Source organism: Herpailurus yagouaroundi, unplaced genomic scaffold, assembly GCF_014898765.1.
Source record: "Herpailurus yagouaroundi ecotype Mexico unplaced genomic scaffold, PumYag 100, whole genome shotgun sequence".
NCBI lineage: Eukaryota > Metazoa > Chordata > Mammalia > Carnivora > Felidae > Herpailurus > Herpailurus yagouaroundi.
The window spans coordinates 16239908-16267385 of NW_024412391.1; the positions used below are offsets into that span (position 1 = coordinate 16239908).

Genomic DNA, 27478 nt, shown 5'->3' on the forward strand with positions numbered 1-27478 from the left:
CAACCAATCAGGCAGCATGTAGAAAAACTGAACTCCTGTTTGGCATTATATACCCCAGAAATGAAAAACAAAAATATTCAGAGTTTATGAAAAAGAGATTATTCTGTAATATCTCTAAAACTCACATGTTTAAGTATTGAGCTTTCACTTGATAAACTCCTCCAACCGTCACGTCCCTGGGCTTGCTGAGGAGACCCCCTCGGTCATAGGAAGAAGAGGCCTCGCTTTAGTCTTCTCCCAGATGTTAGGTTCATGCAGGGCCTCGCGAGTCCAGAGACCCCCAGCCTTCATAACTGTAAGATGAGGGGGTTGGGCCAGAAGCTTTGAAAGGGCCCTGGAAAGTTCTGTGGCTTAATCATTTAGTCAGTCACTTGATTACCTAGAGCAAAGAAACTGATTCAGAGACCCCCTTCAGATCTTCTCTCCCTTCTGAGAAGCAGCAGCCGACTGCTGGCTGTCTTTCCAATATCCATTCTCCCCTTTCTCCTTCCCAGCAGAACTCTAATTTCACTGGGGGCAGCAATGTGCTCAGCTATAAAGTGATTTCCCAGCCTCCCTTGCAGCTGAGCATGGCCACCGACACAGTCCCAGCCAATAAAGTGTAAGTTGAAGCCCGTGGATCGCCCAACTCAGCCGCTGGCTCACGTTTGTTGCCCTTGCCCCCTTATCCTGCCTGGAATTCAGTCACGTGATGGAGGTAGACTGGAGGTCAAAATGATGGCCGAGTGACAAAACAGAACAGTCCAGAAAGGTCTGGGTCCCCAGCGCGCCAAGGAGTCAGGTTCAGTCAGGTGGGCTGGTCTACCCACCTCAGGCAACTTATTACGTGAAAAAAAAATAATAAAACCCCGATCTGCTAGGGCCATTCTGTCACCTAATGCTAAACCTAGTTCTAATCCGTACGAGGACGAGGACAAGGACGAGAAGCACTCTTTTGACAAATACCGAGTACCCACTGTGCACCTGACGGGAACTGAGGGTGAATAACCCGAACGTGGTCCCTACCCTTACAGAGCAGTCAAACTAGTGGCAGAGACAAAGCAACAAAGAAGTCAGTTACTATCACTGTAATCGAGGAAGTACATAAGGCCTCGGCAAAGAGAATAGACCTACTTCTCACGGATGGTCCTAGAAGGACTAAGTGAGGAAATTATACTGAAGGGGAAATTTTAAGGAGTGGGTCATTTGGAGGGAGAGTTAGAGGAGAGAATGTTCCAGAGGAGGAGGAGCACAGGCAAGGGCTTCCAGTTGGGAAGGAGCCGAAGGAGCTGTGAGGAGGTCAGAGGGCATGGGGCTGATGACCAAGGTGTTCAGGCAAAGCGGGAGAGGTGTGCAGGGCCAGCCACGCGGCACCTTGGGCGGGGGCGGGGGGGGGGGGTGTTAAATCACTGAAGGGTTTTAAAGAGAAAGTTGCCTTTCAAGAAGACCGCCATCTGTAAAGTAGCTTCAGCCCCAACTCTTGTGAGCCTGTTGGCCTCGCAGAGGTCTTTCCAACATGGCTGTGAGAACAAGCTCCTGGCCCCTGGTCCCGAGGGGCTCTGGGCAAGACTCAGGTCCCAGGCCTGCCTCTCAGTCGCTGGGCACCCTTTGGCTATTATCCTCATCCTGAGCCTCTTGATTTGAAAAGAAAAACAGTGAGAGTCTTACTTCTCGGAGCCGTGAGGAGCCAATGTGTTGAAACCTGTCATGCGCTTGGAACCATGAATGGCACACGGTACGTGCTGGAAACGGTTATTATTTTCACTGTTGTTACTGAGAAGCTCATCAGGGTCCAGACCCTCCTGCCTCTAGGGCCATGCCTCTCCAGCATGGCATTGGCATCACCTGGTCCCAGGCCCAGAGGTTCTTTCTGATTCAGGAGGTCTTGGGTGGCCTGAGACTTTGTATTTCCAGCAAGCTCCCACGTGATGCTAAGGCCTGTGGTCTGCAGACCAGGGCTAGGCTAAGGCAGCCCCTTGGCAATACTCTGGCAAAGGATGACCAGCGTCCCGCCGTTGTAACCACCCTCGGCCCTAACAGATAATGGCAAAAGGTGGGAGACCCAAGGCCCCAACTCCCCCAGGGAAACTCAAATGTGTTCTTCTGGGAGACAGGAAAGCAGGTGGTTCTCAGCTTAAGGGACCTCAGAACTCCTGGGGCAGATGGTAAAAATACACATTTGGGGGGGGGAGGTACACCCCAGAGATTGTTTCACTCTGGGAATGAAACCCGAATATCTTCACATTAAATTACTCCCCACAGATTCTGCTGCCAATGTGGCCACAGGTCACACTTGGACAAATGGAGACATAGTGGTTTTGGAGTTAGACAAAGCCGAGTTCAAAACCCCTTTGACAACTTCCCATTCATGTGATCTTGTGTGGCCTTTAAAATCTCTCTGAATCGGGGCACCTGGGTGGCTCAGTCAGTTAAGCATTCAACTCTTGATTTCACTCAGGTCATTATCTCACGGTTCGTGGGGTTGACCCCTGCATTGGGTTCTGCGCTGACAGCATGGAGATTGCTTGGGATTCTCTCTCTCTCTCTCTCTCTCTCTCTCTCTCTCTCTCTGCCTGCCCCTCTCCTACTCATGCACATTCTCTCTCTCTTTATAATAAATAAATAAACATTAAAAAAACCTGTCCAAATAATCATCATACTTTCCTTATCTGAAATACAAGCGTATTAATACTGATAATATCAGGGCACCTGGGTGGCTCAGTCGGTTAAGTGTCCGACTTGAGCTCGGGTCGTGATCTCACAGTCTGTGGGTTCGAGCCCCACGTCAGGCTCTGTGCTGACAGCTCGGAGCCTGGAGCCTGCTTCAGATTCTGTCTCCCTCTCTCTCTGCCCTTCCCCTGCTCATGTTCTGTCTCTCTCTCAAAAATAAATAAAAACATTAAGAAAAAAAATTTTTTAAACACTGATAATATCCTCCCCAAGAGGCTGAAATTCAAATATTTGCACAGAGGGTACAAAAGTTATAATCACGCACTCCGGTGTATAAAGGTATAACTTGCTTTATTTATCTGTAGCTTATACTAATTTAGCCCATGGCCTCATATTCCCGCCAATAGCAGAAAACTTTAGCTTGGAAATTCTACCTCGCTCAAATCACTTCCAGCTTTAAAAAAAATCTGTCTCCTGGGAGAAACCACAGCACAAATCGGGATGCTTCCCTTCTTTGGGCTCTTCCCCTGGAGAGGATCTGGGTTCTTCAGGTGTTCATTACCCTGACTTGCTCAGGCCTCCTCATGGCATGGCAGGTCCTGGGCACAGGCATCCCCAGTCGATGGCCACTGTGCCACCATGGCCGCTGGCCGCATGGCCCCCGGGCTCGGCCTTCTTGCTTCCACCCCAGGCCTCCTCACCATTTCTTTGCTCAGAGCGCTACGCAGCTCAGAGTGTACCCAGCCTCGTGGGTACACTCTAATAACCTGCCTAGACCCCTTGGCTCGGCCATTGTTAATCTGCTCCTCCATTGCCCTTTCGGACCTGGGTCTTACCTAGAGCTCCGATCACTACCCATCCCCTCCATCTACCAATTTAACCTCTATCTCCTTTTAGGGTGGAAAGAGGGACTTGTTCTCACTTCACCCTCCTTTCTTCCATGTGTGCGATTTAGAGTAAAACTCCGTGCTCTGTGTCCTGCAGGGGCCAGCTCCCGGGTGCCCACAATCCTCCTCTTTTGCAACAAAACCAAAGTCCGGCCCTTGCAAATGAAAGTCTCGCTTTCTGCCTCAGACGCGCACAGACCCACCCAGCGTTGCTGTTGACCTCCAGCTTCTTCAGAGTACCTGCCTTGCCCTGAGGGCGGGGCAAACAGACCCACTATCTCTGCTCCCCGGGGGGGTGGAGGAAGGCGGAAGGTATTAGGAAAAACCTCAGGAGGGGCGCCTGGGAGGCTCCGTGGGTTAAGGGTCCAACTCTTGGTTTTGGCTCAGGTCATGATCTCATGGTTTCGTAAGTTTGAGCCCCGTGTCGGGCTCTGCGTTGCCAAGCGTGGAGCCTGCTTGGGATGCTCTCTCTCTCTCTCTCTCTCTCTGCCCTTCCCCTGCTCATGCTGTCTCTGTCTCTCTCAAAATAAATAATATAAATACATAAATAAATCTAAAAAAAAAAAAATAAAGAAACCTCGGGATTGGGAGGGGGTGCATCTTGTTTCTTCTATCTCAAAATATTCTCCCTTAAATAAAGTGCTTACTTAGTAAATGCCGGGCCGGGACTAACCGCTCAGCACAGGACAACCATGGTGACTGTGGCAAAGAGGGGGGAAAAAGAGGATTTCCTATCCCTGGATGTGTGGGGCTTCGCCCTGCTGGCCCTGACTGGCCGTGACTCTGTCCAGGACCAGCGGAGACTGCGAGGGTGCCCAGGAGGCGCAGGTCACAAACCAGTGACTTGTTCACTCTCCTTTAGAGGGTGAATGGGATCTTCAAAGAGGGGGAGTCTGAAATGAACCCCTGACCCCTACCAACATAGGAAATGAAGCAGGAAGAGGAGGAAGCTGCCTGCCTGTCCCCACCTCTCCCTCAAGGTGCCGGAAATGTCGCCACCGGAGAGCCACTGCTTTTGATCAAACATTGTCCCCTCCAGGATCATCTTAGGATGCAAACACCAAGGGGACAATGTGCCTACTAGCAGCCCCCAGCAGGTGCGTTGTCTGCCGTGGGCCTGGAGGACCCACATTTGCAGGATGAGCAAGTGTAAGGTCGGCTGGCCCCTCAACCCTCCTGAGTACCTGGGGACTGAAGAGGCGTTTCAAGTGCCCCTCTCCCCTCCTCAATGCGAGCCCAAAGGGGTTGGTGGCCAGCCCCAGAGGCCATCAAGCCTGTTCAAACTTGTATTTATCTCCTAAGGGGTCAAGGTTGGGGTGTGGGGAACAGGAGGCATCACTTGGGTTTCAGGAGGAGCCCCAGTCCTCGGGGAAGGGAATGAACCTTCCCGCTCTGCCCTCGGTGGTGTTGCTAGTAGGGGTGATTCAAGGTGTGCTCCATGATGGTCCGAAGCGCCAGCCACGTCTCCTGGGCCGTGGGGATGATCTGGGAGGCCGGCAGCAGGAAGCCATAGCGCCCCGTGTCCCGGAGCTCGAAGGTGAAGGAGAGCTTGATGCCATTGTCATAGGCCCAGTCGACAGTGATCCCGCTGGCCACATCTGGATGTAAAAGGGCAATGAAAAAAAATTTAAAAAAAAAAAAGAGCAAAGAAATGCCCCCCCCAAAGGAAGAATAGGGTGTTTTGCTAAGAGGCATCCTGAGTGGTAAGTGGGCCCTGGGAGCTTGACCCCAACTCACCCCGGACAACATCAAGCTTCCTGACCCAGGCCTCAACCTGGGCCACCCCCTGCCCTCTCTCCCCATTCTCTACCCTCGGCAAAGGGAAAGCTCCTCGAGGCCACCACCCTTAAGATCTCCTCTCTCAGGGACCATCACAGAGCCAGGCATTGGGAGCTGGGCATTAATTAGTGCTGCAGAGAAGCAGCTGCCTGTTTCTGGGTGCCACCACTCACCCCTCTATTCCGATTGGAAACCAGCTCTGACTCAGCCCGGTCAGACCTATGGCCCTGTGGCCAACCAGTGCTGCCAATTGGCAGAGACTGCACCCGCCCACCCACCCACCCCCCCGGTGGATGTGGTTCCGAAAGCAGCAGCCAGGGGAAGGCTCACTCACAGAGGGTGGTGCTGATGCTGCCATAAATGTACTGGATCCCGTGGACCTCATACAGGGCCTGCGCTGCGTCCTTGGCAAGATCGTACTGTGAGATTACATCCAGAGGGTGAGAGGCCGGGGCTCCCCGTGCTCCCACACCCTCACCAGCTGCTGAGAAATGGGAACTCAGGAGTCCTGGAAGTTGGATATGTAGATGACTCTCATGAGAAGGGAGCACAGCACCTCCGGCTTTGAACTTGACCACATGTGAGCACAACAAGCTCTCCTTTCCTTCCTACCATGGGGTCAACTGGTCCAGACCCTTGTTTCAGAGTGAGGGCCTTAACCCTGTGGGAGCCTGCCTGATGCCTCCCCCAAGCCCCCAGCAGCCAAGCTCACCAACTCCTTCTGGTTTGGAACAGGCTCCGGTGAGTGGCCGTAAGGGTACATGAGCATCTGAGAGTAGCTGTGAATGGAGATCAGAGCCTTGATGTTCCCATGGGATGTGATGAAGTCCACGATGGCAGCCACCTCTGGCTCCGACTGAGGGGAGGGCCCACGATAAGTCTCAGAGCAGGGGTTGTTATTAGAACCATTTCCTGGAAGAAAAATAAAAGCACCCAGAGGCTTCAAATTCCAAGGCTTGGGAAAGACACTTAATGCTCACAAAATATCCAGCTACTCCTCCACATTTCCCAGCCTCCTTTGCAGTTTGGTTGAGGCCATGTGACCACTTCCGGCCAATGAGAATGTGAGCAGTAATGAGGTGTCACTTCTAGCTGGAGGCTCATAAGAGCAGGCATGACTTCTCCACACTCTCCTCAGTCTACGTGGTTGAAAGCAAAAACCTCTAGATGGAGGAAGCATCCCGGATCCTTCTCTCACGATTGGGAGAAAGCTGCCAAGGAGAGTCACCTACCCACATTGAGCTTCCTGTGCATGAAAAGCAAACTTTTACTATATTAAGCCACTGAGATTTGGATGGGTATTTATCACAAACCCTAGTCTTAGAGGGCCAACCACACCACGACTCAGCCACTCTCTTGCCCTGTAGAGAGCTTCACTGGCTTGTCCTTTGGTTAAGTCCTCACTTGTTCCATTAGAAAAGTGGGCCTTCTTCGGCAGCTGCCTTCAGAAGAAACTCTAGGTCTCCAACCCTGGCTTCCTCAATGAGCAGCCACCCCTATGAGCTGACCCTTCTGTGCCGACTGTCCACTGCCATGCGGAAAACTTGGTCAGTTGAGCGCTCAGACTTAGCATCTGCTCAAGCTTTGCCACAGCTGTGGCCCCAGGAGCAACATGAACTTGGGGCCAAAAAAAGAGAGAGACTAGATCCCCATAGCTGCCTGAAGCTGGTCTGGGAGCCACAGATGTAAAGAGCCTTTGACAATTCTTCTTGGGGACCTAAGTTGGGGGAGAGGACAAAGAGGAACTGACCTTCTATTCTGTTTGCAAATTTCACTCGCCCCTATCTCCTAGATTCTTTGCTCTCCATTTCTTTTCTTCCTCTTCTGTCTGCCTGCCCTCCCCAGGGGCCACATCATGGGGGGCTGGGCTGTGGGTTGGTCAAGATTTGGGGGTTATTTGGAAGGAGCCATCCCTGTTCTTCCTCTTCTTCCTCCTTCCTGAAATGATTGCGCACAAGCCCAATGCAGAGGTCAGGGATCACCCCAACTTCTGGAGCCTCCCGAGGATGCCAGAGGACCCCCCGCCCCCAGACCCTCAGGGCAGTGCACTGGCCCGAGGACTGGGGGGCCTGGCCCATGGACTGGTTCGGATGCTGCACTAGGATTGCAGCAAACCGGTCCTCCCCAAGAGCGCAGGGGAGGGCAGCGTGAGTGGGAGGGATGGTCTACAGATTACTCATTATGCAGCAATTAAATTAAGGCAATGATAAAACCATAAACAAAATCTTCCAGCCTGAGTCACCAACCCAGACACACACTATTTCTGTCCACAGGCAGGCCCGGAGGCAATTCTGTCACCGGGGAGTGAGACCCCCCTCGGTCTGCGGGTCCTCGCCCGGGGCGGGGACCCTGGTGAGAAGGGGATGTGCCTGCAGGAAGCAAGGGTGAGGAGCGGCCCCACAGGCTGGACAGTGGCCCTGTTTGTTGTGTCTGCCGGGAGCTTCTGCACCTGCTACACTTGATGAATGACAAACAGCAACAGATGAGCAGAGCGGGGGAGGCTGAAAGCTTTGTCTGCGTTTGCAGCCCACGCAAGGAAAGCGGTTCCCCTGCCAACGACCAGGTGGCTTTGCCCAAATATGGAGAAACACTTCAGGCCATTAGTTCTGGTTTGAGCTAAGCAGCATAAACTAATCTTCCCCTGACCAAATGGGAATTAGCTGCCTGCCTCTCTCTGACGTTCATAGTCAAAGTCCTCTGAGCCTGCCTGTGTCACAAGTACCTGCTAATGGATTCATTAGCTATTTATTTTTCCTTCTCTGAAAATGTAATTTGTAGCAAGGGGAAATCTCTGGAAGGACATGGTAAATTATTAAAAGCAGTAATCTTTGGGTGGTGGGATTACGGAGCTTTTTGTCCCCTCTGGGCTTTTTTTTTTTTTTCCATACTTTTTTTTTTTTTTTTACATTGTATATATACTGATTTCCTCCAGCCCCCTGTGGTGAAACACACAAAAGTTATTTTCTTTAAAAGGTAATTTGTCTTTCTGCTAGCCAGTCTGTCTCAGGGTCCATGGGTACTCACTTCAGCCGGTTCTGAGGGGCCCTCGCAGATTGCAACTTGGGGCAAAGGGGCTGGTCATTTGAAGGGGAAAACACCCATTTTTACACGGTTGTGTTCCGTTACACAAGTGGTTACACACACAGTGCCAGATCCTCAGGCAGCCCCCACACCATGGGCTGAGCGCCTTGCTCTGGATGCTTTAGATGCTTATTTTTCTTTAAAATTTTTTTTTCAACGTTTATTTATTTTTGGGACAGAGAGAGACAGAGCATGAATGGGGGAGGGGCAGAGAGAGAGGGAGACACAGAATCGGAAATAGGCTCCAGGCTCTGAGCTATCAGCCCAGAGCCTGACGCGGGGCTCGAACCCATGGACCGCGAGATCGTGACCTGGCTGAAGTCAGACGCTTAACCGACTGCGCCACCCAGGCGCCCCTAGATGCTTATTTTTCAATGAAAACAGACTGAAAGAAGCTAGATTTTCAGTGATGGGCAGATCTACAACGTTCTGTCTCATTGGTCTGGCCATCCATCTGCGGATCTGCTTTTCAACGGCAATGGCACTGCCTCCTGTGGAGCCAAACTCCGACCCCACCACACCCCCAGAATAGGGGGTGCCCACGCAACCTGTCTTGGCTAGACCCAGGATCCCATTCATCAAATCGCTGCATTCCCAGGGTCCACATACTAGTCCCGAGGCTTTCTGGAGACCTCAGTTTCCCCATCTAATCCCTACGTCCCCGGTGTGGTAAGGGTGATAATCAGGAAGAACACCAAGAACTTGAGAGGAAGCTGCCCACCTCTGCCTGGAAGAAATACGGCCCTGCAGATACGCACCAGTCCATCAGCCCAGGATTACGAAGCAACTGGGTCGCAAGTAAAAACCAGGCTCAAGACAGTGTCAGTGATAAGAACTTGGCTTATTTTAGATTTAAACTACTGTTCTGGCCTCCCCAGAGGGCAAATTTCAGGTCATGACTCTCGGGAAATGAGTTTGAAGGCCATTTTCTCTTGGTGGGCTCCCTACAAGGAAGGGCTGGAGAGATCTGGGGGGCATATAAACTCTAGAGTTTGAACAACCAGCAAGACTATCTTGTCCCTCCTGAAGGGACAACCTGAAGACTCTCTTGTACCTTTCCCTGCCATATTTAGGATTTGACCCCTGCAGCAAGGAGCCGTTTCCCGCGTTTCCCACGAAGCTGGAGCGGATGTGTACGTTGCCCACGCATGTGCAACCCCTCCCCATATCGCACAGCCAATCCTAGGCGTGTGCTTGCCTGTTCCTGCCATGACTCACTCACATTAACTAACTACATTGCCTCTCCGGTTATGAGTCCACATAACCTGACTGTGTGAGAGACGTGCCAAGACGTCCTTCTCCAGCCCTGCCCCCAGGTCCAGCAGATTGCCATACCTCCAAAACCTGACTTCCAGTTCCTGTTAAGATCCACACCGATGCAGAAGATTCCAGGTCTGGTGGACTTGTTCTTCCGCCACAGGCGGTTCTGAAAAGCCCAGGGCGGGGGACATTCACCCCTTTCCCAGGGATGGAAGCCTCCGACATCCTGTCCTAGGAAGGGGTGGGGGTGTCTGGTGGGACAGAGAGGGGCAAAAGGAAGGAATGTCTAGGGCAGGATGGGGCTGCTACGAGGCTGGGCCAAGACTGCGGATCACCTATGGTTAAAGCTGTGGTGTGGGGGGAGGCCCGAGGACAGGCTGCCAACAGTGGCCTTCCCTGGGCAGCAGGACAGGGGTTGAGTTGCAGCTGCAGTACCTGAGTCACCTGTCTGCCTTCGTGAGACTCTCCACCAGGAGCCCCTGAGGAGCCAGCCCCCAGTGAACCTCAGCTCAGCTTCCCAAAGCCACAGTGACCGTTCCTGCACGCCCCGCCCCCCAGAGCTGACCCTGACCCCTGACCCTCTCCCTCCCGAATGTCCTCACCATGCTGTGGGTAAACGCAAACCCATCAGGGTTGGTGACGATCTCCATGAAGATGTCCATGGCGTTCAGTAGGTTCGTCAGCGTGCGGTCTTTGCCATATTCAGTGACAATCTGCAGGCCAGGGCAGAGTGGGTTCAGGGTGAGGGATGGGAGGCGCGGGCAGGCCCTCCTCTGAGGCAGATCAGGACTTCTGCACAGCCAGTGGCCGCAGGCAGGGGTGGCATCAGGCCATCAGATACATTCTTTGTGGGCTTGGAGGTTAAACAACTAGAAGGCGGAGGGTGGATGTGGGCGCTGCGCTGCAAAAGGCCAGAGCGCGTGGCAGCTGTTCCGAAGGACAGGAGAATAGAGAGCCCCCGAGGTTTAAACAAGCCAAGTACAATCTTGCAACCAGGGGCGCCCTAAAATAGTCGAGTAGCCGCCACCCCAGCCCCACCCCCATCATCTGTGCTGACCTTCTTGGCGGTCCAGATGCCAGTGGCATGGGTGATCCACTCCCGGGAGTGGATTCCAGTGTCAATCCAGATGGCCCGGCGCTGAGGTCCTCCAGTGCTAAACTGGGTAAAAGCACCGGGTCCCAAACAGGTTTGAACGGAGACAGCTACAGAGCTGTCCCTAGGCTCCCAGAAGGTGGCCCCAGGTGTATGGGCACTGCCTGGGGCGGCCCTGTGTCCCGAGACAGGGGCTGTATATGCAGGGACTTGTGCATGGGTCCATGAAGTGCACACGTGTGGGAGCCCCGGTGACACAGCGGTGCACTGGGGAAGCAAGGTGATCCAGCTGGAAGCACAGAGCTTCCCAGGCTTGAAAGTGTCTGAGACTAGTGTTTCTCAAACTTTAAAGGGTACACGAATCCCCCGGCATCTTACGAAAATGCAGATTCTCAGTCAGTAGGTCTGGGGAGGGGTCTGTGGTTGGGCATTTCTAACAGGCTCCCGGGGGTGCTGCTGCAGGTGCCAGGACCCCACTCTGAGTAGCAAGGTCCTAGACCACATTAAAGAGGGGACACGGACAGCCCCTGGGGGAAATCAAAGCAGGGAATGAAGAGGTCAAGTCCCAAGTTAGATGAGAACACTTGGCCCTCTGGAAGAGTCCCCCAGGGCTGTCGAGAGCTGGAGCGCCGTCTTGTCTGAGAGCTGGACGTCAAGTGCCTTGAGGGGGCCCTTTAGAGCACATACTAAGACTTGTTTTTGGCTTGGCTCGACTCCACACTCCTACCTATCCTGCCTTCTTCATGACCAAGGCCATTGCCGCCATCAAGTTTGCTCCAACTGTTTCCAGTGGCCCCCGTGAAGGGCTGGGAGGTCTCCCCACAGACTCGGGCCTATCTGTGGGGCTGCCCGAGCCAGATGACCTCAATCATTTGTAAATGAGGCCTCTATTTATCTCCCTTCCCATTTCACAGATGAAGCAACCTAGGGAATAGGGAGAATGCTGACTCACCCACATTCACCTCCCAAGACCAGGGTGATGACCACCACCCTGCAATTCCATCTCCTTTGCAACCCTCCCACCTACTTCCTGACCCAGGACCTGCCAGGTCGCTGCACCATCACCTGTCCATACCTACGAGAGTAGGTCCCTGAACACCACAGCCCCAAAGCTGTGGGTCACCTCAGGGCAGGAGTATACACATCTTCTCTGTCCCTAAAACTCCCACCCTGCCATGACCCTACGTGAGTTCAGTCTTATGCCAGGGGCTCTCACTGTAGAGTCTGGTGGTCAACACTGCCCGCTTTTACCTTCAGGACAACAATGGACCGGTTTTCAAAGCTGTGGCCAATCCGAATTTTTGAGACTATATCTGAGTGCTCGGCCACAAAGTTGTCGATCCAGCTATATATCTGAAAGGAATGAAGTTTGTCAGACCGACAGGGAGGCAGGGAGGGGCGGGGCCCAGGCTCTCCCCGGATATCCTCCTTCCCCCCCCCCCCCCCCCCCCTGGGGTGCCCCCTCCCCTGAGGGTCTAAAAGGACCCAGCGGGAGAATTGCACACATCAAAGATGCAGAGCTGGTGTCGAAGGCAACTGGCCCTGTGCAGAGCTGAGCCTCTTTCTGGAAGAGGAGTGTCCTCACCCTACCCAGTCCCCAGGGTCAACCTGCAAGGCTCTCAGGGTGGAAGTTTCTCTTGCTTCCACTCTCTTGGCCCATTCAGTCCGTTTGACACACCCCACCGACCCAGCTGTTTTGGTCTTCTCGGCCCTTAGAGATTCTAAGCTGTTTGAAGGCAGGACTATTTATCTCGGATGTCAATAAATACTGACAGGCCATATTAACCCCTTCCCTCACTCTTTCAATGTACATAATTGAATTACCAAACATATGGGAAAAAATGGATCTTCTATTCCAGGCCATGTGAAACGGGAGAGTAATGACAGTGATACCAGAGGGGACAATATCAATCCCATCGCATCTTTTTCATGAAAATGGAACCTATGCCTTGAGTTTCTTTCTGGGCTGGGTGTCCAGAAAGGCGGGCTGTAACTGGGAGCAAGAATTGTCTCCAACTGAGGCAACTCTGTTCTATTCTACAAAATGGCTCTCCAATGTGCCTGGCTTCCTGTCCCTTCGATGCTCCAGGACCCACAGCTGGGGCCACTTGACACCAGAAATGCTTGTGGAGAAGTCAAGACCCCTGAGTCCCCAGCCACAGTGCTGGATTTGGAGATGCCACTACCTGCTCTGCTCTGGCCAGTGATGCATCCCTACCTCAGTGTTCTGCCTAGTAGACCTTTCCTCAGTCCCGGACCTGCCCTGGGCTGTACTGTTGAGTTCTCTCTATCCCTATATGGATCCTGGCTTCCGGACCTGTTTGAAGCTGTCTGTCTGACAGACCTTCACCCAGTGTCTGCTCTGCTCTCCAGAGACTCCCCAAGAGTCATTTCACACTCTCCCGTGGACCTCAGAGTCTTTCATTAGTCTCTGCCTGAGTCGGAAGACCCTGAGGGCCCAAAGGGACAAGAGAGCCCGGAGCGCAACTGGGCAGACCTACCTCCTCCAGGGTGTGGTAAGAGGCATAACTAAAGCTGCTGGTGCTACGCTCCAACCGGCGGGATTTGGCCATGGCTTCTCTCTCCTCATCCAGCAGCACCTAGGAGACAAGAGCACATACTGGAAGGGAAGGGGAGAACCGGGCCAGGCAGGCCTCTTCCGAACCCCGCATCGGCTGGGCCGCGCACAAAGACACCACCGACAGAGGAGAACGAGCCACCATGAGTGTGAGCTGCACAACGGGAGGAGATGCCGGTTGCTGGATGATTCTGCTTGGCCAGCTGGTGTTCATGCCTCTGTTTCCCAAATGAGCACGGGGCGAGGGGTCCGGAGAGCTGCATTCCAAGTCTGCCACCAACTTGCTGTGGAGCCTTGGTCTTAGTTTCCTCAGCATGGAAATTAGGATAGCAGTATCTTGCCCTGCCCAGCTCATAGGATAAAATGTAATAAGGGATAGGAAAGTATTTTAGAAGAGTGCTCGTGATCTATTGCCAACATTGTTTTTGCCCTCTATGAACACTGCTGAGTCAAGGCTCAAGCTGACCCCCTGGGGGAGCAGAGGGCCGCCCTGACCCACTCTACTCTACACCCGGGGGGTAGCCTACACAATTGATATCCAGGCCATTTGGGAAACCAGCTATGGAGCAAGCTGATCCAAATAATTACAGAACTAATATGCCAACAATCTTTTACTTACTGTCTTAACTGCCTCTTAAACACAAGTATGGATGAACCAAAAGCAATGTCCTGGGTATCATTTGGAGTTGGTACTCTGCCCACACGCAGGACTTCCCACTGACCATGGAGAGGGCGTACGGTTGGATTGGGTTGCCCTCCCCCATCATTCTGGGACACTTTTCCCAGCTTGGGATTCAGTGAGGTGGGCAAGTGCCCTTCACCCCAGGCTCATACCCTTACACTGGCACCCAGGGATAGAGGCACCCCAGGACTCTGCACTGACCAGCAGCATGGGAAGTGCCTCGGCCTCTCTGCCACAAAGGGTGCTGGGAAAGCAGAAGACCTCAACCCAAAGTCACACAAGGGAGTCTTGATGATGTCTTGCTTCAGGCAGAGCCTTTCAGTTTACCAGGCATCCTTATCCTCATTGTCTCCATTGGTCTGGTCAGATGACCAAATGACAGGGCAGGAATTCACTATTCATGTTTCAGAGATAAAACAGATTGGAGAGGTGAAGGGACTTAATGGCAAAGCCAACAAGGGGCAAAGGTGAGGTAAGAACCCAGACATCTTATTCCTAGCCTTGGGTTCCTTAAGGCTGGCTAGCTATCAAAACTAAAGGTGAATAAGAATAATAAATGTATGTATTATATGTAATACTAAATAACAAACATATATACACACACATAGATAGATATACATACCTATAGGTATATACTGTTGACCCTTGAACAATGAGAGGGTTAGGGGCACCAACTCTCCCACAGTTGAAAATCCACACATAACTTTTGACTTCCAAAAAACCTAACTACTAATAGCCTGCTGTTGGCCAGAAGCCTTACCAATAGCATAAACAGACAATTAACACATATTTTGTATGTTATATGTGTTATATATTGTATTCTTACAATAAAACAAGCTACAGAAAAGAAAATGTTAGTAATAAAATCATAAGAAAGAGAAAATACATTTATAGTACTGTACTGTATTTATTAAAAAAAAAAAATCCATGTATATCCACACAGTTCAAACCCAGGTTGTTCAAGGGTCAACTGTATGTTTATCTGTGTGTGTGTGTAGGTATGTATATGTGTGTGTGTGTACAGAGAGGGCAAGAAAATGTGTCAAATGTTAACAACAGGTGAAAAATCCATCATACTCTTCTTGCAATTGAAAGGTGTTCTGAAATAACAAAAAAATGTGGTGCCTGGGTGGCTTAGTCAGTTGAGAGTCCAACTCTTGAATTTGGCTCAGATCATGATCTCATGGTTCATGGGATCGAGCCCCACGTCGGGCTGCGCGCTCACAGCACAGAGCCTGCTTGGGATTCTCTCTCTCTCCCTCTCTCTCTCTCTCTCTCTCTCTCTCTCTCTGCTTCTCCACAACTTGTACTTGCTTTCTTTCTCTTTCTCTCAAAACAAATAAAAGTAAAACATTTTAAAAAACTATTTGAGGGGCGCCTGGGTGGCGCAGTCGGTTAAGCGTCCGACTTCAGCCAGGTCACGATCTCGCGGTCCGTGAGTTCGAGCCCCGCGTCGGGCTCTGGGCTGATGGCTCAGAGCCTGGAGCCTGTTTCCGATTCTGTGTCTCCCTCTCTCTCTGCCCCTCCCCCGTTCATGCTCTGTCTCTCTCTGTCCCAAAAAAATAAATAAACGTTGAAAAAAAAATTAAAAAAAAAAAAAACTATTTGAAAAAAATAACAAAAAAGCAATACCCTGAGCATAGAAAAATAAGACAGTAAAATGTCAGAAAATACCACTATGAAAACAATGCTTGTTAGGATAGAAAGATTATGATTTCAAGCAATTTTTAAATGTTCCCTATTTTTATATTTTGGCGGCATGCTTCTACTGCTTCAATAAGTAAAATCTTCTAATGAATAAATAATACTAAAACAAAAACAAAAAGGCCCAATGGCTAAAATAAAGTAGCAGCCATGGACTCTTCAGTCCCAGGGCTGGAAAAGAGGCATCACCACCATCCCCGCAGACGAGGCCGTTGTCCAGTGCCCACTCACCCTGCTGCCCCAGTCAGCTTGCTCACAACCCTCAAGTTCACAGATTTAAAAATGGGACTGGAAATCGTTGCTTGGGCCTCATTTTCTTTTCTTTTTGAGCACCGACCACACGTTAGGCAATTGTGATTGCAATGTTTTCTGGCTGAATTAGCTAAGCTGGATACATTCCCACTTGGGCAAAGCTGGGATTGCTGGGCAAGTAAGGAAGCCTGGAGGAGCCTTGACCCTTGCTGGCACAGGCACCACCCCGGGACACTCTAACAAAAGGGACTTGTCTTCTCCCAGGAAACCAACGGAAATCTCAGCAGGCCACCGTGACCAGTGTGTGCCCATCACTTTGGGCCGGGCACTACCAGCTGTGGTGAGCAGCCGCGGGGAGCCGGCAGCCCGGGGCTGGTGCACCCAGAAGTCCCCCTCCAGTCCCACCGAGATGAACTTCCTAGGGACTGGCGGAGGACCCGAGGCGGTGGGAAAAGGTGGAGGACAGGGAGGAGAAATTGGGAAGCTCTTCCCACAGCCCAGGGACACCCACAGCAGCAAACAGCTCCCAGGAGGCCATTCTTTGTTCTACAGAACGGCTTGGGGGCAAATGGGAAATGGGCACCAAACCGCAAATAACTTTCCAAACACCCTCACAGCCCTGTGAATGGATGTGACACCCGCTCACAAATTGGGAATGCTCAGCCCTCACAGCTGGGCCCCAATGCCAAGAACGCTAATCTACCCTGGCCTGAAAAATACACAGATGTTGGCTCCCTTCACAAGGCCGAGAGGGGAGAGGGGAGAACTGAGAACGCAGTCTTGCCACAGGCTCAGGGAAGCCTAATTACAGCCCTGTCAGGCTTCTCAGAGAAAAAAAAGCAACGGCTCAGAAGCAAGCCATTTGCCTCCCTGGAAGCCATAACCTGACAAGGAAAGTAATACCTTGGTGTGAATTAATTTATGACAGGGGTGAGGAAGGACGGGAACATTAAGCAAAGGACAGCACCTCCAGGATGGAGGAGGGCGGGAGGCCACGGGAGGCCCAGGAAGGGCGAAGCTGACGCCTGAAGGGAACCAGCACTCGGCCGCTGAACTCCAGCTGCGCAGACGTAAAATGGACGCGGCTCCGGGGGACGGTGAACAGGGAGCATCTCCCCACCCCCCACGCCCCCACCCCCGCTCCGTGACAGCAGCAGTCACCTCTCCTCATGTGTCCCTGGCCTTCTCTAACAGGCCCAACATTTGCAGTAGCAGCTGCGTGGCTGGTAGCAAATGCAGTCTGTGACTACGTGGTGGGTGGCTACGGACCCGGGGGTTCTTAGCGTGGACCCCCTCAGAGGTCAAGGCTGAACGGGTGGCTTCACTGCCCCAAAGGCAGAGTTAAAACCACCCACACAAACAACAGTGACAACTGTGGAGGAAGCAGATGGCTCAGGAGCAAAGAGTTCAGGGCCCGGGGCCAGGCTGCCTCTGGTTAAATCTCGACGCCATCACTAACGGGACACTAATCTCTCTGGGCCTCAGTTTACCAAAGTATTCATCTCTCTCTGGGCCTTCAAACATGGGGGTCACGTTATCACACCCTTGAGCACATTCTTTAAGGGGTTCCCGTGAGGCTTAGAGGGGTTAATACATGTAAAATGCTTGGAGTGTCGCCTAGCACGTAGCCATGAGGAGGAGCAAGAGGAGGGTGGCAGGGCGATAGTAATTTGGGGGGTGACTCACGTGTGAACAAGGTTTTGAAAGCAGCAAGGGAATAAGTCATGCAGGTATCTGCAGAAACAGCATTCTACTCACAAGGACCAGTAAGTGCAAAGGCCCCGAGACGTGAATCTCATCAAGGGCCCTTGGGCAGGAATGGGTCAGGCAAGTTCAAGGAACAGTAAAGAGGTCCAGGTCTCTGGAGCAGAGCGAGCCAGGGGAGAGCAGTCAGTGACGAGGGTGTTGTACTTCAGGGCCATTTTAAGGACTTGGGCTTTTACTCTCAGTTAAGAAGTCATTGAGGGCTTTAAGCAGAGAAGTGACATAGTGGGATATAATATATAATAATAATAATTTTAAAGGACCCCTCTGAATGCTGTTTTGAGACTAGGCAACAGGGAGGCAAGGATGGAATTAGGGATAGCAGTTACAAAACTCGTAGAACAATCCAGGTGTGGGGCTGATGGCGTGCTGGCCCAAGGTGGTAGCATAGAATGGTAAGATACATTTAATTTATTTACTTTTTTAATGTTTATTTTTGAGAAAGAGGGGATGGGGCAGGGGAGGGGCAGAGAGAGGGGGACAGAGGACCCGAAGCAGGCTCTGTGCTGACAGCAGGACGCGAACTCACGAACCGTGAGGTCATGACCTGAGATGAAGCTGGACGCTCAACCGACTGAGCCAGCCAGGTGCCCTGGTACAATACAATTTAAAGGGAGAACTGACGGGATTTGGTGAATGTGGGATGCGAGAAAGGAGTTGAGGACAACTCCAGGCTTCTTGTCTGAGTGACCGGAAGGATGGCGTTGTCATTTCCTGAGATGGAGAAGGGCTGTGGAGGAGCAAGTTGAGGGGGGGTGCTCGGTTGGGAACGGTGACATTTGAGACACCCGTTAGGCAGGCAGGTGGAAATGAGGAAGAGGCGGTTGGAGACCTGAGTCTGGAGTTCAGGGTGAGCGTAGGAGTCTGGCTGGAGATGCAAGTATGGGAATATTCAGGAGGCTGAAGGTATCCAACGCCATGATCTTGAATGAGAGGATCCAGGGGAAGTCAAAGGACAGAACTGGGAAATAGGAAAATGACATGCAAAGGAGAGCCAGTTAGACAGGACAACATCCAGGAGAGGACAGTGTCCCGGAAGCCAAGACAGGACATGTTTCAAAGACGAGAGAGCAACCAGCTGTGCTAAATAAGGTGGAAGAACAACGGGCATTCAAAGTTGGCCACTGAGTTGGACGTAGGAGCTGTGGGTGATGAATGTCAAGGGCAGTTTTGGTGAAGTGAGGGGTGGACAGTCCACCCACGGAGAAGGATGGAGGTGGCAAGTATGGCCCGTATTTCCAAGAGTTGTGCTGTAAGGGGAAGCTGAGAAATGGGGTGATAGCTGGAGACGGGGGGACGGGATCGAGAGAGGATTTTGGGGGGTAAGAGAAATAACGCTACATTTGTATGCTAATGAGAATGATCCAGTAGAGAGGGGGAAATTGGCCAAGCAATATTTACACTAAATTGCATTTTGCTCTAGATGCTCAGAGCCCGGGTGATTTTTGTGTTCTCCGTTGTGCTTTCCCCTATTTTCCAAATTATCTAACATGAATATTTATTAATTTTGTAATCAGAAAAAAGCCATTAAAATCCACAGAGCTGATTGCTCAAGTGAAGCTTTTCCATGGTGACTCATCCTAGAGAAAAAAAAAAAAACAACAACAACAACAACACCAAAACCAAAGGGCTGAGAAAAAAGGGGGAGGTGAAGAAAAATTAAATGCAAATAGAGCTCACTCGGAATCAGATAATTTCTTGCCTGGCCCACTGCAATTTCCTCAGCACCCTCCTGCCTGTCAGTCTCTCCCTGCTCCTGTCCCCAGCTCAACATTGTACTGTCAGAGGGATTTTTTTTCTTAAATGCAAATCTGATCCCGTCAGAGCCCTCCCATGGCTCCCCCATGATTTTTCGGGATAAATCTCGACCTCTTCACCCAACAGAGGATGCCCCTTGTGATCTTGTCGGGCCTCACTGCCAACAGGGCGGGGGGGGGCCCTTCCCCTCCCGGTCCCCCCCTCGCCTGCTCTTCAGCCGCACAGCACCGTAATTACCGCCTTCTCAGAGCCTCCCTACGTGCAGAGCCTCTTGTCCTCGGCTCCCATAGCAACCTGCTGCACGCCATCAGCACCATCAGCAAGCTCATCCACTCCATTGTAATCACTGCTTTACTCCCCTCCACTCCCCACCCCCACGACCTGGCTCCCCTGGATACGGAACCGGAACCGGAGTTCCTGTCTTTGTGTTTCCTGCACCTTGCACACAGTAGGTATCTCCATATCAGTAGATGGAACAAACGAACCCAGCTCTTCCATCTCAAGCACGCGTCTGATCACAGCTTGGGGGGGGGGGGGCGGGGGCGGGGAGCAGGGGACACTTCCCTTCCTCAAAAATCTCCAGCACCCCTGGCCAAAGCGAAAGCCGGAAGCCGGCACCAAGGTTTTTCACGCTCCCTCCCAGCCTAGTGCTGCGGAGCAAACACACCCTCACTTCTTTCCTTTCCTCGCATCCGTGAATTCAACCAACATTTATTAAGCCCCAACCGAGTGGCAGGTGCCATGGGAGGCGCTAGGGCATAAAGATAGATAAGAGGCCCGAGCCTGGACCTTGAGGGGCTCAGGAGAGGGGGCCCTGGAGACAAAGACCAACTTAATAGCAAGGCCTCTGTCTGGGCACACTCTTTCCGAACCTGCCAACAGAGTCATTGTGGAGACCGTTGAGGGCCCGCCGTGCAAGAGAGGCTACGCCAAATGCTGCGGCGGAGAGATCCGGAAGATTCAGAAGAGATTAGGCCCGTGCGTCAATAACCGAAACGTAAGGCTAGAGGCCAAAAACCTGAGTGGTGCAAAGCCTTCCCCTCCTGTTAGCGCCTCTGAGCTTCTCTCCTCCTGGACACCCTCCCCCTCGTCACCACAAATCAACTCAACACGGCAGCCTCCCCTACCCCCCCCCCCCAGCTCCCTCCAAGCCAAAATGGGATCTTAAGTATGACAATCGGAGCTTGATGCACTGCAGACAGAGAGAGGTGTTGGGGAAAATCCTGCCCGGCTGGGTTAGGGCAGACAGTCCAGGGCATCTACTACTGACAGGGAGTAAAGAGCGCCCCCGGAAGGGATTCCAGCCTGGGGACGACGGGGGAGGACGGGTTGAGGAACGTGAAGAGGACAGCTCCAGAGGAGCCAGGGGGCAGGCTCAGAGGTGCCTCTGGGGCCACTCCTGATGTGCAGAAATCAACAGAACATTTTGAGAGACCTCTTCGCATCTGCTGGCTAAATGCTGCGGGCTTTCAGGGCGGGGCAGAAGCGAGGAAATGCGAACCTGAAGATGCCCGCGTGGGCAAAAAATGAGAATTGAGTGCTATTTCTTTCGATGTGGTACCCTGTCTTGTCTGCGGGGAGTTTCCCCATTTGGGTTTGTGGGGATTAATTAGAGAAAGAGGCCACCCCTACGCACTGAGCAGCAAACACATGTGCCCGATGAGGGACAAAGGTCTGTGCATGGATCTAAGTGGCCCAGCCCGGTGCGTTCGCGGGAAAGGAATGCCCCTGATGCGTTTATCCCTTGGTATGTGATGTCATGTGTGTGCGCTCCGGGAGACTGGGTTCCCACACTCAGCGCCCTCAGAGAGTAGCTGCAGCGCGCCGTGGCTGGGGAGGAATGTCTGGGGATGTGACCCTGCAGGTGCACCACAGCATCTGTGGAGGGGTGCGGCCAGAGGCGCCTAACCAGCACGCGGTGCCCACAAGAAGCGCTTTAGGAAGGGGGCTCCTTGGGATACCCTTGAAGACAGAACAACAGAAATAAAATGTCACGGTGTTCAGAAAAGACACCGTAAGCTGCGCCGACCAGGGCGGGTGGGGACACTGGCAGGGCCGGGATGAAGGCTCTCTCTGTCCTACCCAAGGGTGGGTGTGCAGCCCTCCCAAAGCTATTCCCCTGGGAGAATCCTGCCTGGGAGAGGAGCCTGGTACCTCCTAGTACCGAGAGCCTGGTGGTACAAGTGTCGTGGGACAGCCAGGACGGCAGGGACGGTCAGAAAAGCAAAGGGACTCTTCCAGAGCTGCCTCCCCCGGGTGCCCAGGAAAGACCCGAGCTACTCGCTCCTGTCTCCCTCCTCCCTGGTCTCCTCCTCTGCTGTGAGCTGCAAATCCCCCCACAAGAGGACTCGTCCACAAGTGACTGCTACTACCACACGAGGAGGACGTCCCCCCGCCCCCGACCGTGGGCTCTGTCCTAGATTTTAAATATTCTCTGAGAAGTGTGAGGTGTCGTTCCTTCTACAGCAGGTCCACAAGAATGCGGACGGAACTCTAGAAACCTGTCCACCGTGAGCCCTGGGTTGCTTTCCTCTGGGCTGGGCTCAAACCAGAAAGGCACGTGGAAGGTGAAACCCTAGCCGTGGTGCTGGGGCAGGACCTCACCTGGATGTCCTTTATCATGACGCTGTAAGCAAGGCCGTGAGAGCCCAGGTAAGCTTTGACGTCTTTCAGTTCAGAGAAAGGAACTCTCATATCCACCGGGAGGCTGGGCCTGGCTGGGCCACGCCAGAAATCCACCTTGGCCACAAAGAAAAGGAAAATGGATGTGTTTAATCGCGTGTCCTCATACATGATCCTGTGGGCACCTTAGACAGGCAGACGGTCTTCTTCTCTTAGACAGTTAAAAAGGCCCCAGTTCCAAAATGAAAACCCTCAGGCCGAGCACAGAGATGGGGGCAAACAAAACCCCCGAGCTGCGTTTCTTCCTCCGATTCCGAGCACCCTCGCTCCCTGCCTCACTCCAACTTCGCCTGGACCCCAAGAACCCTAAACAGTTGCTAAAAGTGAGACAGCTCATCATACGGGGCATTCACATGGACAAGAACCTTGGTCAGAAGGGGGAGGCATCACTGCCCTCAAGCCCTGGGGAGGGGGGAGGAAACCGACCTGCATTCCCATGACCTCCAAATGCTACGTCTACTCACCAACTTGTAAAAGGGAGAGAATTGTTATAGTGTTACGAGTCCTAGTAGATAGGGGCACTCAAACGAATAGGGACAGGATACCTGGTTGCTTCAGCAGCCCTGAAACAAAACCCTTCTATTGTAACTGTTGAAGAAAATGTTTTCCATTGTGGAATACTTGCAGAGGACAAACGTTCTCGGAAACAAATGCTCAGGCTGACAGGGACGAACCCAAATAAAACACAGGTTCGCCAAGCTGAGCCGTTTCAGTGGGGGAAACCGACGTGTCCAGTCTGCATACTACATGGCATCCCACCCAGAGGCATATGTACTCCCCGGGTGGCTTCCGGACACTCCAGTCATTTGTGAGGTGGCCCCTGACAGGGTCTGCTCAGCAGCTCCCCATCTAGGACAGAGGAGAAGGCCAAGAAAGGCCACCCAACTTTCCGGGCGGGTGTTCCCAACCTTTCCCGAAGAAGATCCCACATGTGATTTTCCACGGTGTTGTGATCTTTGGCAGATATGATAGGGGCAGGTTTGGGGCTCGGGGAGCAGGACAGGGGGCTGAAGATGCAGGCCACTGTAAGAAAGTGGAGAACATGCTCCCCAGCCCTGAGGAGTCCTCACCTTCTGGGGCTTCAGGCCCTCCAGATCCCTGAGAAGTGAAAGCTGCTTCTCATTTTTAGCCAGGACTCGAAGAACCTGGTCTCTGGAAAGACACAGGGAGGGTGGAGGGAGATGCTGAGCCGGTTCCCTGGAAGGCTGGGCTAGGGGACCCTGAGGACCAGGCTGAGGGGACCCGGCAGGGAGGCTGGGAGGCTGAGGGAGACTGAGCAGAAGGACGTGCCACTCTGGGAAGCACGCGAGTCCTTCAGCGTGAGACAGCGGTCGCTCCAGGCCAAGGACAGACCACCCGAGCCACTAAATAAAGCCCGTCACAACTAGTGATGAACCCAGCAGCAAGACAGGGGAGGAAGTATGGGACAGGAATATGGGAGAATGGAGGAGGCCTGGGAAACCAAAGGAATGAAGGGGAGAAAAGAATAGATACAGAGGGCAGGGGAGACCAACAGTGGCCCCGAGTGCTCTTCGTGCAAGGGCCAAAGGCCATGGTCTGTCCAAACCCTGTGCCCCTTCCAGCCTTCTCTCAAGAGCTTGAGGACATGGAAGGGGAGATGAACCTCACGCTAACATAGGAGAGGAAGCTGAGCCCTTCCCATCCCGGTGGAGAGGCCGCGAGAGGCTGTGCGCGTGACCTCCGGTGTTCGCCACCTGGGATGCCGCTGACTCCCTCCCTGACTGGCTTGGATATCAGGGAGGATGAACCCCGCCCCCCCCCAACCCCCTCTAATCACCACTATGGGGATACTTTGGGGTCATTCCATTAGGTGACGTCTGGGAAGCTGAGAAACATGTCCTTAGAGGGCCTGGGGTAAAATCCTAATGCTTATTCGTATTCAAAGGAGGACGATACTATATCCATATGGTACGGATACAGAGTCTTCTGGGGGTTACTAACGTCTTTAAGAATCAGAGAAAACCAGGGGCACTTGGGTGGCTCAGTCGGTCGGGCATCTGACTTCAGCTCAGATCATGATCTTACAGCTCATGAGTTCGAGCCCCATGTCGGGCTCTGTGCTGACAGCTGACAGCTGGGATCCTGGGGCCTGCTTCGGATTCTGTGTCTCCTTCTCTCTCTGCCCCTGCCCCACTCACGCTCTGCTTCTCTCTTTCTCTCAAAAATAAGTAAACATTCAGGGCGCCTGGATGGCTCAGTCGGTTAAGCATCCGACTTCAGCTCAGGTCATGATCTCGCAGTTTGTGGGTTCGAGCCCCGCGTCAGGCTCTGTGCTGACAGCTCGGAGCCTGGAGCCTGCTTCAGATTCTGTGTCTCCCTCTCTCTCTGCCCCTCCCTAGCTCATGCTCGCGCGCTCTCTCTGTGTCAAAAATAAATAAACTTTAAAAAAAATTTTTAATAAAAATAAATAAATAAACATTCAAAAAAGTTTTTCAAAATCAGAGGAAACCATCCCCCCAGGAAAAAAAATAGATAAACAATTTTACATATAAGCAAGAATCAGGGGAATCTTGGAGCCCTGGAAACTTCCCCATGGGCTGCAGATTAAGAACTCATGCTGTGGGGGGGAGAGGTGGCGCCTGGGTCTGACTTCTGCTCAGGTCATGATCTCCTGGTTCATGAGTTCGAGCCCCGCATCAGGCTCTCAGTGCAGAGCCTGCTTGGGATTCTCCCTCTCTCCTTTCCTCTCTCTGCCCCTGCCCCACTCGTGCTCTCTCTCTCAAAATAAATAAATAAACTTGAAGAAGAAGAAGAAGAAGAAGAAGAAGAAGAAGAAGAAGAAGAAGAAAGAACTCATGTGGGGAAGGACAGTAAGACAGCTGCTTGTCCCACCCTTGATTGTGAGAGTGGGAGATTATGAACCTGAATGGGAAGTGAAGTCCCAACTCCCTCTACTTTGACCAGGTCCCAGGAAGACAGCCTCCTCCCTGCTGGCACACCTGGTCCCCAAGCTCTCAGTAGCCCTTCCTCCCACTATGGAGCAGCCACTCACCCTGTGAAATTCATTTGGCCCAAAGCTGCTGCCAGAATAAAGCTGAAGACCAGGAGCGTCCACCGGTCCACAGGGGACAGCCCAGGGCCCACGCCTCCTCCAGGGGTCCCCTGCATGCTTCTTCCTTCAGGCGAGCTTCAAGCCCTTTCTTCGTGCGCAGGCATGGCTGAAGCCTCAGGACAGGACAGCACCTAAAGGCCAGCAGGCCCGGCCTGAGAAGGGCGTTAGGTTCTCTCTGGGGGAGACCCAGCATGTGGCTTCCACACGCAGGGCCTTGACAGAGCTAGGGCCACCCCTCCCCACGGCTAGGCAAATCCTCTCCTGGCAAGAGGAAAGAGGAAGACGAGGCTCTTGGCTTTCCTTCCTCCCTGGAGGTTTGCTGGGCCAGCCTCTGGTGAACATCAAGTCCTCCTTCTCCGGAGAAAGAGAAGAGTAGCTGGAAGGCCCCAGGAAACCACTCCGTTCCTCCCTCCTCATTTAATTCTTTTCTTTTGTTCTCCTTCTCCCTCCCCATCCGCTCACGCTTCCCCTGGGCCACGTCCTCCTTCCGCATAAGGGTGTGGACGCCATTGAAAGATCGCCGGGTTTAGGGACAGGGACCATGGGCTCACTTCCTGTCTCAAAGACCTCGGGCAACTGCCCTAATCTCTCTAAGTCTCAGTTTACTCATCAGTAAATGCGGTTAATAATACCTCCCCTCCCTACCTCACAGGGGTTGGGGGGAATATTAGATGAGACAACGTGGGTGAACTGGCTTGGCAAAGCCTGCAAAATAGAATGTATTATTATTTCCAAGCATTAACTCTTAGTCACAGCTGCATCTTAGGTCAGCACTCCAGTTGCAGTGGGGAGAAGGGGAACAGAAGGGAATAGAGAGGGGAACAAAGGAAATACATATAGCACGAGAAGGAATTCGGTGAAGACTCCCTTTTCTCTATGTTCAGCTGGCCGCCATTATGCCGGCACAGGTAGTGGATTTTCTGCCAGACATGAAGGTCACTGCAATCATTATAGTTCTCAACAGACAGCAGAGTCAATTTCTCAGTCCTGCTGAAGGCCCACACAGCCCCCTTTATGGGCTGGGAATAGCAGGAATAAAGCGGAGGCCAGCACACAAAGCAGTCATATTGGAAGGAGAGAGTGAAAGATGATGCGTGAATGGTAAATGATGAATCTAACAGAAAATCCACAGGAGGCGGGGGGGGGGGGGGGGGAGGCAGAGACTAAATCCAACAAAGTTGTTCAGCAGAGGACGTCAACAAAAGGCCACTTAACTGTCACCGGCGATTCTCAGAAGCCCCCCTCCCCATCCATACTTTCCCAGAATGGCCAATTAACTGGCCATGTGTGCAGAGAGGGGAGCTCTTTTATTGACAGAATGCCCTGCTCCCACACCCCGCCGGACCTACTCCATTATTCAGTTGTTCAGTTGTTCAGACATGCCAAACTCTCCTAGAACCCTGGCTTTGGGAACTCTCAGACAGAAACATTAACAAAGGGTTTAAGGACCTAGAAAGAAAGCAATTAGGCTTTCCACCCAAGTAACATTCAGCTTTAGTAGAAACAGGAATAAAAGAACGTCCTAGTAAACAACAGCTCAGGAATTTAAAAGAAAAAAGTGGGATGGTGCTAGGCACCAAAAGTACCCAGCATCTTCTCGCTCAAAAGCATCACTTAAGTCACTAATAATAAGACAACTATCCCTGTATTTGGTTTAGGGGTGGGATGAGAGAGAGAGAGAGAGAGAGAGAGAGGGAGAGAGAGAGAGCAAGAGCAAAAGAAAGAGAGGAAGAGAGAAGAGCACTTCAGAATTCTTGAGAATTTCCAGTAGAACTTTCTGTGATAATGGAAATGTTCCGTGTCTGTGCCATCCAATAGGATAGCCACTAGCCACTCGAGATGTGGCCAGTGAGACTAAGGAATTGAATATTTTATTTTATTTCATTTTAATTCATTTCACTGATTTATTTTTTTTCAACGTTTTTTATTTATTTTTGGGACAGAGAGAGACAGAGCATGAACGGGGAGGGGCAGAGAGAGAGGGAGACACAGAATCGGAAACAGGCTCCAGGCTCTGAGCCATCAGGCCAGAGCCCGACGCGGGGCTCGAACTCACGGACCGCGAGATCGTGACCTGGCTGAAGTCGGACGCTTAACCGACTGCGCCACCCAGGCGCCCCTCATTTCACTGATTTAAATACCACGGTGGCTGATGGCTATCATATTACACGGCACAGTTCTATGGGAATTCATTAGCCCTAAAGCAGGGCCTTCAATGGCTGGATATGAAGCAGAG

At 52.3% G+C, this 27478-nt stretch overlaps 1 protein-coding gene across 2 annotated transcripts; it reads right to left on the minus strand.

Moving 5' to 3' along the window:
• Positions 1–27088, minus strand: CPA5 (carboxypeptidase A5). Of its 2 annotated transcripts, XM_040471960.1 has the most exons (13): positions 25888–27088; positions 25183–25394; positions 23240–23321; positions 22092–22226; positions 13251–13349; positions 12001–12102; positions 10714–10815; positions 10259–10369; positions 9732–9822; positions 6028–6227; positions 5650–5734; positions 4920–5134; positions 1–293 (listed from the first exon to the last, which is right to left on the minus strand). In XM_040471960.1, the coding sequence occupies exons 2-12, from the start codon at positions 25296–25298 to the stop codon at positions 4947–4949; spliced, it is 1311 nt and encodes a 436-aa protein (XP_040327894.1). In that variant the 5' UTR covers positions 25299–25394; positions 25888–27088; the 3' UTR covers positions 1–293; positions 4920–4946. The 2 variants fall into 2 exon arrangements, with proteins under 2 accessions (XP_040327894.1, XP_040327893.1); XM_040471959.1 differs by lacking the exon at positions 1–293 and having other exon boundaries at positions 4809–5134; positions 25888–27087.
• Positions 27089–27478: the final 390 nt, after the last annotated feature.

Excerpts from the sequence above, each read along its gene's own strand:
- CPA5 (XM_040471960.1), bottom strand. The coding sequence starts at position 25,298 with ATGCAGGGGACCCCTGGAGGAGGCGTGGGCCCTGGGCTGTCCCCTGTG. Across the intron at positions 13,350-22,091 it reads TCATGATAAAGGACATCCAG|GTGCTGCTGGATGAGGAGAG; the intron begins GTGAGGTCCTGC and ends CTTGTCTCCTAG. Across the intron at positions 9,823-10,258 it reads TTGCGTTTACCCACAGCATG|AACCGCCTGTGGCGGAAGAA; the intron begins GTGAGGACATTC and ends TGGGCTTTTCAG.